This window comes from Leptodactylus fuscus, chromosome 1 (assembly GCF_031893055.1).
Source record: "Leptodactylus fuscus isolate aLepFus1 chromosome 1, aLepFus1.hap2, whole genome shotgun sequence".
Taxonomy (NCBI): domain Eukaryota; kingdom Metazoa; phylum Chordata; class Amphibia; order Anura; family Leptodactylidae; genus Leptodactylus; species Leptodactylus fuscus.
In genome coordinates, this window is record NC_134265.1 from 54,953,065 (window position 1) to 54,966,004 (window position 12,940).

At 41.9% G+C, this 12,940-nt stretch overlaps 1 protein-coding gene across 4 annotated transcripts in view; it reads right to left on the reverse strand.

Moving 5' to 3' along the window:
- Positions 1–1,530: 1,530 nt before the first annotated feature.
- ARHGEF28 (Rho guanine nucleotide exchange factor 28) overlaps positions 1,531–12,940 on the reverse strand; it is a 154,594-nt gene continuing 143,184 nt past the window's right edge. For all 4 annotated transcript variants that reach the window (XM_075270535.1, XM_075270545.1, XM_075270525.1 and 1 more), the window contains 3 exons: positions 12,308–12,757; positions 10,974–11,232; positions 1,531–6,911 (listed from right to left, as the gene is read on the reverse strand). In XM_075270535.1, coding sequence (XP_075126636.1) covers positions 6,739–6,911; positions 10,974–11,232; positions 12,308–12,757 — 882 coding nt within the window. In that variant the 3' untranslated portion in view covers positions 1,531–6,738. The remainder of the gene's footprint in view (positions 6,912–10,973; positions 11,233–12,307; positions 12,758–12,940) is intronic.

Here is a 12,940-nt window from a genome sequence, read left to right on the forward strand (position 1 = left end):
GGGACCAGTGTGGAGCAGATTGTACTGTGTGGGGGACCACTGTGGAGCAGATTGTACTGTGTGGGGGCCACTGTGGAGCAGATTGTACTGTGTGGGGGACCACTGTGAAGCAGATTGTACTGTGTGGGGGACCACTGTGGAGCAGATTGTACTGTGTGGGGGACCAGTGTGGAGCAGATTTTACTGTGTGGGGGACCACTGTGGAGCAGATTGTACTGTGTGGGGGCCACTGTGGAGCAGATTGTACTATGTGGGGGCCACTGTGGAGCAGATTGTACTGTGTGGGGGACCACTGTGAAGCAGATTGTACTGTGTGGGGGACCACTGTGGAGCAGATTGTACTGTGTGGGGGACCAGTGTGGAGCAGATTGTACTGTGTGGGGGCCACTGTGGAGCAGATTGTACTGTGTGGGGGCCACTGTAGAGCAGATTGTACTGTGTGGTGGCCACTGTGGAGCAGATTGTACTGTGTGGGGGACCACTGTGGAGCAGATTGTACTGTGTGGGGGACCAGTGTAGAGCAGATTGTACTGTGTGGGGCCACTGTGGAGCAGATTGTACTGTGCGGGGGCCACTGTGGAGCAGATTGTACTGTGTGGGGGCCACTGTAGAGCAGATTATACTGTGTGGTGACCACTGTGGAGCAGATTGTACTGTGTGGGGGACCACTGTGGAGCAGATTGTACTGTGTGGGGGCCACTGTGGAGCAGATTGTACTGTGCGGGGGCCACTGTGGAGCAGATTGTACTGTGTGGGGGCCACTGTAGAGCAGATTATACTGTGTGGTGGCCACTGTGGAGCAGATTATACTGTGTGCTGGCCACTGTGGAGCAGATTGTACTGTGCGGGGGCCACTGTGGCGCAGATTGGACTAAGTGTGGACCCTTTACTATTTATATCACACAGTACCTCTTATAGCAGACATGTGATATTACAGGTCATAATAACATTGCACAGTCCTATAAAACAGATCTGTGCGATGTAAATAGTGAACATTAATTGCTCAAAATGATACCAAATGCAGAACAAAGTTGTTTGTATAATTGAAAGCTCTGTAAAGCCCCATTCACATGACCGTAATTGTCTGCAATTGTGGATCTGCACAGTATTAAGGTTAAATTGCAGTGTTGGCACTTTGTGATAACTTAGTGGGTTTTGGGTTGCAGATTGGGCACTCGGTCTCTAAAAGGTTCACCGCTCTAGGGGGTTAGCATCTCAAAGACTATGCAACTAAATTTGGTAGGTTGGAGATGGCATTGTGTAAGGCCTGCTTTACAGTTGATACAGAGAGAGATAGAGCTTAAATAACCTGCCTTTCTTAGTCAAATAAAAAAGGCTAAGCTGTGTGTACAGATAACTGGCTGGTTGTTACATTGAGTCCTGTGATCACAGCAGCCTTGGCACTGATTCTGTAGTGTAAGAATATTGACTAGCAAGTGTAATGTGAGCTTGCAGACTTGTAGAGACAGTTATGTTTTTTTTTTTTTACTTGACATCTCAAACACCACACTGACGCCATTTTGATATAAATATAATTGTACATTTACCAAAACACTAGAAAGAACAGATATTCGGCACATGGTTTAACTATACAAAACATGAGAAATCAGAGGATGACACTAGGATGTAGTGCAATTCTTTCTTATAATGGCCAACATTACACAGATATTTGTATATTGTAGTGGATATAAGACATAAACCGGCCATTCATGGCAGCTTTGATGTACAGATTTCTGCAAGAAAGATACAAATGTCAAACAACACTTGCAGGCAGTGTTATATGGGTGGATAGATGGGGCACTCTGTGCTATCCACAAGCACTGATAAGAGGTCAGGACAGGAAAGGTAACACGGCCGGTATACTGAATCTAGAACTTAAAAGTGAAGAATATGGCTCCTTTCTATCAGAAAAAAAAAATTGCCACATCTGTCCATGGTTTGTGCATGGTTTTGCAGTTCAACTATGCAATAAAACCCATTACTGAACTGAAATGTCACATAAGACTTGTGAAGAGGAGTAGAACGAATCCTGAAGAGAGGCCATGTTCTTCTGAGCCTATACAATCTATAACCTGCATTAAATTTTCCAGGATTTCCAGCATAAGTGTCATGGCACCCAGAAAAACAGGATAAGCCGACATGCCAGTGACCAACTAATGTCATAACAGAGAAATAAACGTCACCTGGACAGGTTTCTATTTTGAACAGGGAATAACTTCTGACCTCCGAGGTTCACCGTGGTGTTGGCAAACCAATATTAGTGTCCTATCTTCGGAAGCCATATCAAGTGCTGTCTGGTTTGTAGATGTAAAAGCCCACCCTCAATATAGAGAAGAACCATTAGGTAGATCCAGTAGTGATACTTCAGACGTGGCGCTGCCTCTGACGTGTGCAGGACACATATTCACCTTTGCAATTCCATATTTTATAACTGTTTTATTAACTCAAGGAAAAAGAAGGCAACTCTAGATAATGTCAACTAAAATCTCTTGTTATGGTAACAGACTACAAACCAATTCTGTGTAGTCTCATCCTGACGTCAACTTTGCTTATGGACAACTGCTCTATGCGTCTCCATATAAACAGGTCGCCATCGCTGTAGTCTGATCCTGCATTTTTATTGTGAGGGTTCGTTAAAGAGAAGCTTAAAAAATCTGGAAGTCAGAATGGCCTAAGGATCAGACTGCACAGGGTTTGTTTGTAGTCTGTTATCATGGAGACTTATTTTGCGTTGCAGCTATAGAGACAAATTACATTTGAGGTGCACCAAAATAACTAAAAAGAAACAAATGTTGTGACGGTAGACCTCCCCATTTTGCATTTCTGGGCCACAGATTATTTTTAATACAGCATTTTTAACACAATAGTTGTTGGTTTATGGAAATTGTGAAAATCCAGCTCATACGTCACTATGCAAGGGATACATTATACAAGCTGTGAGACGTGACGGGCAGAGTGCTGGAGTCCAGGTATATCAGCCCCAGGTTTCTGACATATGTGTGGTCCAGGGTGGATCTGGAGTAGGCCTCAGCCCAGGTGTAGATCCTGGGCTCATTACTGACCCATTTCTTGACCAGGTCATTCATCAAGGATCGGGGTGGGATACTCTCAGAGAAAGTCCAGTGATCCACTTTCTCAGCACTGAAGATTACAAGGTCATCCAGGTAGGCTGAAGCAAACCTTCAATGGGGCTTCAGGCGACCTGGATGACATTGTCTTCTTTAGTACATGCTGGACTTTCTCTGAGAGTCTCCCACTCTGATCCTAGATGCATGACCTGGTGTATCTGGTCAAGAAATGGGTCAGTAATGAGCCCAGGATCTACACCTGGGCTGAGGCCTACTCCAGATCTGTCCACATACCTCAGACACCTTGGGCTGATATACCTGGTCTCAAGCACTCCACCTGTCACCGTCTCACAAAGCATTAAAAGATTTTCAATGCATATGTAGAAGGCTTCCTAGGGTGACCGTGCTGGGCCTGCAAGATTTTGTGGAGACTATTGTGGTCACCTCCTGTTTTACAGTCTTTACCAAATTAGTAGAATCATCTCTGCCATTACGTAACACAGAAATTGAGGAGGAATCCAATTTTTTGTAACCTGCAGTTTTTACTTTTATTTCTCAGCCTGTGCACTGCGACAAAGTGTGTTCTATAAAGCTAAGTTCACGCAGGGTTTTTTGGGCCGGATTTTGATGCGGAGGCCGCCTCAGAATATGGTCCAAAAAACAGCTAGCCACGACTGGATGCTGGTGCTTCCGCTCTGTATTAGGCCCAAATGAACGGGCCTAGTTGGGAGGGAGGTGTTGCTCTGTGGTGGAATCCGCAGCAAGAAAGGGCAGGTCGCTTCTTTTTTTCCGCTAGCGGAAAAATGAAGTGAACGTCTCCCATTGAAGTAAGTTTTTTTGGACCAGATTCTGAGGCGGATTCTGCGCCAAAATCCGGTCCAAAAATCCCAGTGTGAACCCAGCCTAGGGGGTATAAAGCTGTGGTAATAAACACAACACAACACAATCTGGAAACTGAGACTACACATCTGCGGACTTTTTGTATATAGTAATATTCCACAAACTTATCACCTGTACATATAGATGTATACTTTAGTGTTATTCTTACCATTCTATATCAGACCCTATCGTACACTCAGCAGTGTGCCTGATAATAAATGCCTTGTGCGTGGCTCCAGACAGAAAAAATAAGACTTTCTAGGCCAATTTCAGTCCTATTTCTCGTCAGATGTGTGCATTCTGTATAAAAGACTCCTGTATTAACAGCTGACAAGTGATCACTGGACAGTGTTAGCCGAACCTTCTAAATACAGAAAAACTTGAGTGAATCGGTTGTTTTAGGGCCAGGTGTTCACTGAAATCTAATCTCCATCATGAAAAAGACCAGATGTGCTCCTTCCATCTTTACACGACTCGTGTAATGACAAAGGGGGCCGATGTGTGCTTACAGCAGATTTTAAGAAGAATTTTATTATGGCCGAAAATACAAAAATGATAAACCACGCTATATAACTCACCCTACTAATTGTTGCCTCTCCTCAGACCTTTGCACCCCCTTTAAGACAATGCAGTGCGATAATGCTTTACGTGACTGGGTAGAGGATAGCCATCGCAGTCATGTAACATGTTAATATAGACAGAGAAGAGATCAGCAGTGCCAGAGAAGGTGAATATCTATAAAAAAGGGAGTCTATATTTTTGCATTTTAGGCCATTCATTAGCTGATTTTGTAGAAAATCCCTATACCATTCAATTACTTGTGGACTTGTGAATTTACTTGGGTTAAAATTACAATACGCAACATTTCCTGAGAAATACCGAGGTGCTCTACTCTTCTCGGGTGGCTTGAGATAATCCAAGATGAGTGGTGCAAGATGACTGGTTGTGGGGGGCAAAAAAAACTTTGGCATTACTGGTGTTTGCTGACAACAAAGCTGGTTACCTCGTGTCACCGTCTTGGAATATCTCAAAGTAAGTAAGGACACATCTGTACTGCTGTCATAGACAATGAAGACAAGCTGGCAGGGAACCTGGGAAAGGAGCTAGCAACATTGAAAGACATAATTCATGGGTCCAAGCATTATATAACAACTAGTACAGGCAAAAAGTAGAGTCACGGCGTATCTTCATTTTCCAATCTGATATGGAAGTAGACAATGGGAGGAATTCATTAAGACTCCCGTTTTAATAAGGGTCCCAAATGGCCCAGGGCTGTGCTGGAATTCTCAGGCGGCTCCAAAGCCTTAATACATAAGGTTTATGCCTCTGCGCCAGAACTGAAATCTTCCTATATATCTTATACCAGTTTTCTACAAGGTGGAGGTGTCCCTGGCCCGGCCTCTCTGCCCTCACACACAGAATGTGGTGAACAAAGTGCAAAACAGGGGAGGTGACACATCTTTGGTGCAAGTTAGGGCTATGTGCCAAAGATGTGTCACATTTTTACTCATCTCCGCCATTTTCCATTGTTTACCTGTATTAGTTTATACATAGGGAGATAAACCTGACGAATTCCAGAAAACTAACAGACTAAAGTAGACTGTACATTGACATCCGTTAGCCTCAATGAAGCCGCCATGACACTCAGTTATGCCAAGCAATAATGTAGCTTTAAAGAGACAGAAAAATGATCAGGCAACGTTAGTGATGTGGATCTCCTAGGGGAACAACAGAATTGCACAGAAGTCTGCAGATGATGGACCAACCTGATATGGAACCAGGCCAAAGGACAGCGCTCACCCAAGCGGTTTCGGCTCAGTATCTCTTTTTGCGTTTTCTTGCACGGGAGTCTATCAGACTTTGGCGTTATAATGTATTACGACTCTGTTTACACTGCACTTTAACTTTTCATCTAAAGTGAGAGAACTTCCTGACTTATACCCCTATAGAATGACAGAGGCGTTTGCCATCAACAGACCCCACTGTAAAAAAACAAAACAAACTGTATACACGTGGCATACTTTTTACTGTATCCCTCAGCATAGCCTACTATGCTATTCTATACAATGCACATTGGCCAAGCATATGCCAAAGGGCAATCATATTCCATAGGACGGGTAAATCGTGTCCTATGGATTCACTGAACATACACAGTTCACTAATGTGGTGTGAACAGAACCTTACTTGCACATGTTGCATTCACTGACATTGCGGATATCTGGTTGTATATATTGTGTGATACAACATTTGGAAAGGTGCCATCAATAGTCATTTTTTACATATACAAATAAAAAAATACAATAACTTAGCGGTCTTTCACAAAAAAAAAGAGAAGTTGACCCTTTAACAGCTACTTACAATTGCGCTTCTGAAGTGTTAGACGTTGTATTCATGACACTATTGGTAAGTAATGGGTACGGGAAGGCAATTTGTTTGCACATCCAATGAATAATCCAAAGGATTCTTCTAGAAATACTATGTTCTGGTTCTATTCTAGTATGAAGCGGACCCGTGAGAACAGAAGATATCTGCCTGCAGCCATGAAATAAGTAGTCAGTCATTCAGACAGTAGTAGTAGACCACAGAGCCTGTTGTACTGGGATTATTTCAGTATATTGGCAGCAGATATCACAAAAATGGATGTTTGCATCCTGTGCAATGCTCTAAGCTATTGCCAATCAATGGCAAATCTTATATTAAAGTGAATTACATTTACAATGCTTGACATCTCATTCTAGAGACAATGGTTTGCTGGTTCCACCAGCAAATGGAGTTCTGGCCTGCTCCACAGTCAGAGGTAAACTATAGTCTCTTCCACTAGTCCATTTTCTACACACGGCATGGTGTCATCATGGAGTGCATTCATGGTTTCTGAGGTCTGTGCTGTTTGATGGGTCCCTGTGTTTACATGATGTCCTGACGCCAGCCGCGTTCCACAGAAAATGACATGAGACGCATTAATATCTGAAACGCAAGAAAATATTATTAATATACAAACTAGCTTATGCCATGTATAACAGAAAATATAAACTACAGATTAGAAAAAAGCATTTACTATTTTATTCCCAGAAATAGCGCCACACTTGTCCACAGGTTGTATCTGGTATTGCAGCTGATTTTCATTTAATTGAATGGGGCTGTACTGCATTACAAACTTGTATACAGTAACTACATTTAATTCTGGACAACACCATTAGAAAAAAAAAATATAATAAAGTAACATATTCGATTACAAGCCGTAATGCCGTAATCCAATACAGGAACACAAGATCTAATGAGCCTTCTCAATTTCATTTTGGCTAGACTACACCTTCAACCTACAGAATACTGGGAACAATTTGTCGCCGTGTTCCAACTTATTACATATTGGAAAATAAAAACCAAATGTGGCATTGAGGTTATACTGTATCTGCTAAACATTTCAACGAGGAAGAAACCCATTTCTCTTAGTTTGTTCTCCGTTCTGTAGCTGTATTCACAAACCAATATCTTTGGGCTGGACCTTTAGGAGCCGCTATATGTGAACAAGCATGCTTTTCTATCCTTAGGGTAAGTTCACACGGGGTATTTTGAGCAATAGGTGTTATTCACTTTGGTGCCTGTTATGCTACTTGGGCTCTGTACTGTCAGGTAGGAGCAGACTTAGGGGAGTGATTCAAAGCCTCAATCAGAGGTAGTCAGCATCTGGACTCAGAATCACACCCCTTGTCTGCTGCCTGACACCGCCCACCTGAACCTACACAGCATATCAGGCACCAAAACTAACTGCACTTATTGCAGGGGGCTAGAGAAAAAATTCCAACTGCTCCACAAATAAAGAGAATTTCCAACAAAGACTGTCCATAAGTCAATGTTTCCTTTATGTCATAATGACCATTTTTGGACATGTGGCAATATTAGTCTCCATGATTTAGTTTCCAAAAAGCGACAATAAAATTGCCCTTCAATCGGCAAGGTTTATCAGTCAATAATATACAGTTTTACGATTGATTTCTTTAAAGAGAATTCAATAGTGGCAACCAATATGGCTGCACTCCCCGTTGTGCACTACAGCTTTTGCAAAAAACATCTACTGAAACAGAAAAAGGTGCTCATCTCTTTCAATAAAAGCTGATTTTGACTGAAAATTCTCATCAAGAAGTTACCGTATATACTCGAGTATAAGCCGAGTTTTTCAGTGCTGAAAAAGCCCCCCTCGGCTTATAATCGAGTCAAGCAAAAAAAAAAAAATATATATATATTTTTTATTTTTTATTTATTTTTTTTTTTTTTTTGGGGGGGGGGGTAATCTATAGAATCTCCCATAAAATAGTGAAAGAAATAAAATAAAAAATAAAATAAATAAAAGTTCTTCTAAATCCCTCCTCTCCCTAGAATACATATAAAAGTAGAAAATTGCTGTGAAACACATACACATTAGGTATCCATGTGTCTGACAGTGCCCGGTCTACTGAATATAGGGGATCTGCAGTGCTCCTGTTCTGTTGGGAAGGGGTTAATAGGAGCACTGCAGATACCCTATATTTAGCCAGACTGAAGTGGGGAACAAAAAAACTCCATCCTCAAGCTCAGGGAGGGACAGACAGACAACCAAAACACCCCCTCCCCTTCCCCAGTAACTACTGCACCCAAAAACTACAACCATTTTAATTTTTGAAATTTTCCAGTAGCTTCTGCATTTCCCCCCCTCGACTTATACTCGAGTCAATAAGTTTTCCCAGTTTTTTGTGGTAAAATTAGGGGCCTCGGCTTATATTCGGGTCAGCTTATACTCGAGTATATAGGGTACTAAATATTGGACCTTTGGTTTCATGATTCATCAGGGACAAATAAAAAATTAAAAAAATTCCAGCAAATAAAATTTCTTCTTTTCTACAACAAAATATGCTTGTTCATAAAACTTTATATTCTGCATATTCAGTACTTGCAGCCAGAAAGCAGCGAGATGGGGAATTACGGTAAAACATGACCTAGTGATGAACAGTGACATATTACTGACAATTCCAGGAAACAGAACTATTAGAAGACACATTGGAGACATAAAGAGGTGAGAGAACGTGGCTGCCTTGGAAAGGCTCCATGTACACAGTTCTCGACAGCTAAATGCAGTTTTCTATTGAGGATCCAGAGAAGACGTTTCTGTGTATTACTGACTGCAGTAACGGCAGCTGGAAAGTGACAAAAGTACACCGGAGCCCCTACTGAGAACAGGATGTCCGTGCTTATGAGGAAATTTGGATTGTTAATGCTAAATTCTGTTCATATTTTGTGTTTAGCTGTTTCTATGAATCCGTAAAAGTGCCAACGGCAAGCGCCTCGTCTGAATCTGGCCACTTCTTCTACTATATGGCTTAGAGAAGTAGTACATATACTGTATGGTACAAGCAGACAATGCTGTACACTTAATCTACAGTAGGAGGCGTTCTTTTCTTCAACACTTCAGTATTGGGCAAAGGGATGTGGCAACTCTTCTGGGCATTTCTTAACCCTAGGCCATAAGCTTAGAGAAACTACGTTAGGCAATCAAAAAATGCTTGTGGTATGTCTGCGACTTGTCACATATCCATTTTTATTGAGCAATTTGGCCAGGAATCGCAGGCAACTTTGGACTTGAAACACCCACTAGAGAGACTAAATTCAATTACAGTCATGAGTCATGTGACTCACATTGAGGTCTCTAAACTGTACACCGAGGAAAAAAAACAAAACGGAGAATATGTGTTTTATTAATTTCTTCTTGTATAATTGACATGTTTTCTTTACATTATATCCACAGAGGCATGTTCTATGCCATAGGTGCAGCTTACTTGAATATGTTGTTACTGAATATGCCAAATAAATATAGCCCTTGGCCTGCACAGCTTCTTCTCTAGTGGACTCCTGGTCAGTACAGGCTAGCAAATGGGCAAGCTAAGAAGAATCTACTTTTAGCGCCTTAAAGGGGTTGGCCACTTTCAGACCAATATTGAGAAACAAATGTTATGGTTTGTATAATAAAAAGTTGTACAATTTTCCAATATACTTTCTGTATCAATTCCTCACGGTTTTCTAGATCTCTGCTCGCTGTCATTCATTCTGTTACTTCTAGTGGATAAAAGTCTGACCATGGTCATGTGATTTATAGTCACAGCACAGTAATCAGACATCTGCCTGGTAATCAGCTGTGCACCTGTGTGCTCATCACATGACCACGGACCGTAAATCACATGACCATGGTCAGACTTATCCACTAGAAGTAACAGAATGAATAACAGCAAGCAGAGACTAGAAAACTGTGAGGAACTGATACAGAAAGTAGATTGGAAAATTGTATATCTTTTTATTGTACAAACAATAACATTTGTTTCTCAATATTGGTCTGAAAGTGGCCAATCCCTTTAAGGGGTTATCCACTTCCTAATATTTGGTAACCTATTCTTTAGATAGGTCATCAGTATTAGATCTGCAATGATCTTACACTCAGGACCTGCAGATCAGCTGTTCCAGGACAATGCAACTTGTTGTAAGGTTTACCACGCTATTCACTTGCCATAAAGCAGTGACTTTAGGTACTGCAGCGCTGTCTCACAGACTTCAAGGGGGCAGTGCTGCTGTATCTGAAGATGCCGCTAAAAATCGTACAGCGAGTGAAACGCGTGGCTCCCGGTAATGTTCTGGAGCAACTGATCTGCAGGAGTCCTGCGTATCGGACCGGTCCAGATATAATACTGTTGACCTACCTTAAGGATAGGCCACCAATATTAGAAAGTTTGTAACCCAAAAGTAGATTGCACCTAGCTTGCCCATTTCCCAGTCTATACTATGAGTGCACTAGAGAAGAAGCCGAGCAGACCAAGTGTTACTTACAATGTTTAATAATAAAGTATATTTAGGTGAGCTGCAAATATTGTACAGAAGATCTCTCTGTGGATATTGTATAAAGAAAATGTGTAAATTAGAAAAGACTTATTAATAAAAGTCTCAGGTTCTCTTTAAAGGCATCATATTAGCAGTGATTTTATGGCTTTCTATTGTGTTTTCCTTTACCATTATTACAGGCGTCTTTACTGCTGTGTCGGGAGGAATTCTCGAGCCTCTGCTGTCTGGAAATTAAGGTGCTCCAAGGTTCACTGGAGATGTCCACGAGGCTGTTCTCAGAAGTCTCTGCTAGGTCCAAGCTATTATTCACATGTGGATGTGAGTCGGGGAGTGTGGTAATGCTGCTGAGCGACATCTGAGCCAGAGCGTTGTTAATATAGTTGGAGTCTTCATTTTGTAAACTGTCATGCTGGGAGTTTCTTACACCCTGTAATATGAAGGAAAATACGAGAGTGAGTTCAGCCGTGTTGTTTACAGGAACCAGAGAAGACTTAGCGCGTCCACTCGTTTTTCCTAACACGTTTTCTCATAACCTCTGTCCTTACTTTATTAAACTTGTAATTTTGCTTTTGCCTGAGATGTGTTAATGTAAAGAAATGGCTTTTCATTTGGTTCAGGAAAAAGCTTCACACACCCTTTACCAAAGACCTCGCCATAAAATGATATAATGACGAATAACCATGGTGCCCTTTTGAAGTCCAGGAGTATTTGTATTGTCAGACGTCTCACAAGACACCTTACAACAAATGTGTAGATGAGATTTTTCACCCATAAAAAAAAAAAGAAGAGAGACTACTCAATCCATTGAATGAATACACTGTTTAGCTATACAATGCCCGGTAACTTAGGCTTTGTTCACATCTACGCTGGAGGCTCTGCTAGGGGTCTCGTCGCAGATTCTGCCAAAAATTACAAGATATGTTTAAAGAGCTGCAGAATATGATGGCGCTACATAGGTAAGCTGAATAAATAGATAACTGGAGGACACAGTTGCATATGATGTCGGGCCATATTCTCAGCGCATAGGTTGGGATATGTTTTCTAGTAGAAATTTAAGGCGTCACATAGAGAAAGTAGAAAAAATGAGGTCTGAACAGAGCCCTATATAGGGATCACAATGTACATTTATTTTATTTTTTTCATGTAGATTGAGAGCCCCATATAGGGATCACAATCTTTTTTTTTTGTCCTATCAGTATGTCTTTTTTGTAGAATGGGAGGAAATCCATGCAAACACGGGAAGAACATACAAACTCCTTGCAGAAGTTGTTCCTGGCGGGATTCAAACCCAGGACTCCAGTGCTGCAAGGTTGCAGTGCTAACCACTGAGCCACCACGTTGCCACAATTTTATCTATTTTTCTGTCTTCATCTGGCAGATGAAAACACTGTTCTTTTACCAAAGATGGAAACCTGAAAACAGAGTTCAGGCACTAGTGTGAACCCGCCCCCAGTCTCTAACCCTTACGTGTAGTCATTCATGCCTATAAGCACTGGAGATACCTCGGTTTTAGCGCGGGGAATCAGTACTGGCATGCTATTCTGACGTGTGTGACTGAGGAGCTTGTGCTTCAAACAGAGTTGCTGCCTCTTGTTCTCCACGATCCTCTGTCCTTCGTTCAGCCTCTCCACATTCTGCCGATATTCCTGAAACTTCTGACAGAGTTCTTCCCTTCCCTCCTCCAGGATATGCTCCTGACTCTGGCAGGCTCTCTGCCTCTCCTGAAGCAGGTTCTCTATCTCCTCACACTCCCGATCCCAGCGCTGCTTTTCATGCTGAAGCTGGTGCTGAAGCTTCTCTAATACGGCCAGCTCTCCTCGGGGTTTTCCTTGGTGCAGGTTATGTTCCAGCAGGTGAGCCCCGCGGACAGGTAAAGTCCTGCTGGTTGGCTCGGGATCCTGGAGTAGAGCTTTATGAAGTTCTATTTGTGTATCCTGCAGCGTTACAACAGCCTGGCAAAGAAATAAGACACAACGTGTTTATAACCTTGTAAAAATCTTCTGCACTAGTTATCCTGCTTTTTTTACTTTCCTACAACGCCCATATTTTCTACTGGTCAGAGCTTCCTAACATGTAACGTCTGCAATTCCAAATTCTTCCATACAAAACAATAATCTATGTAAATATTATATAAA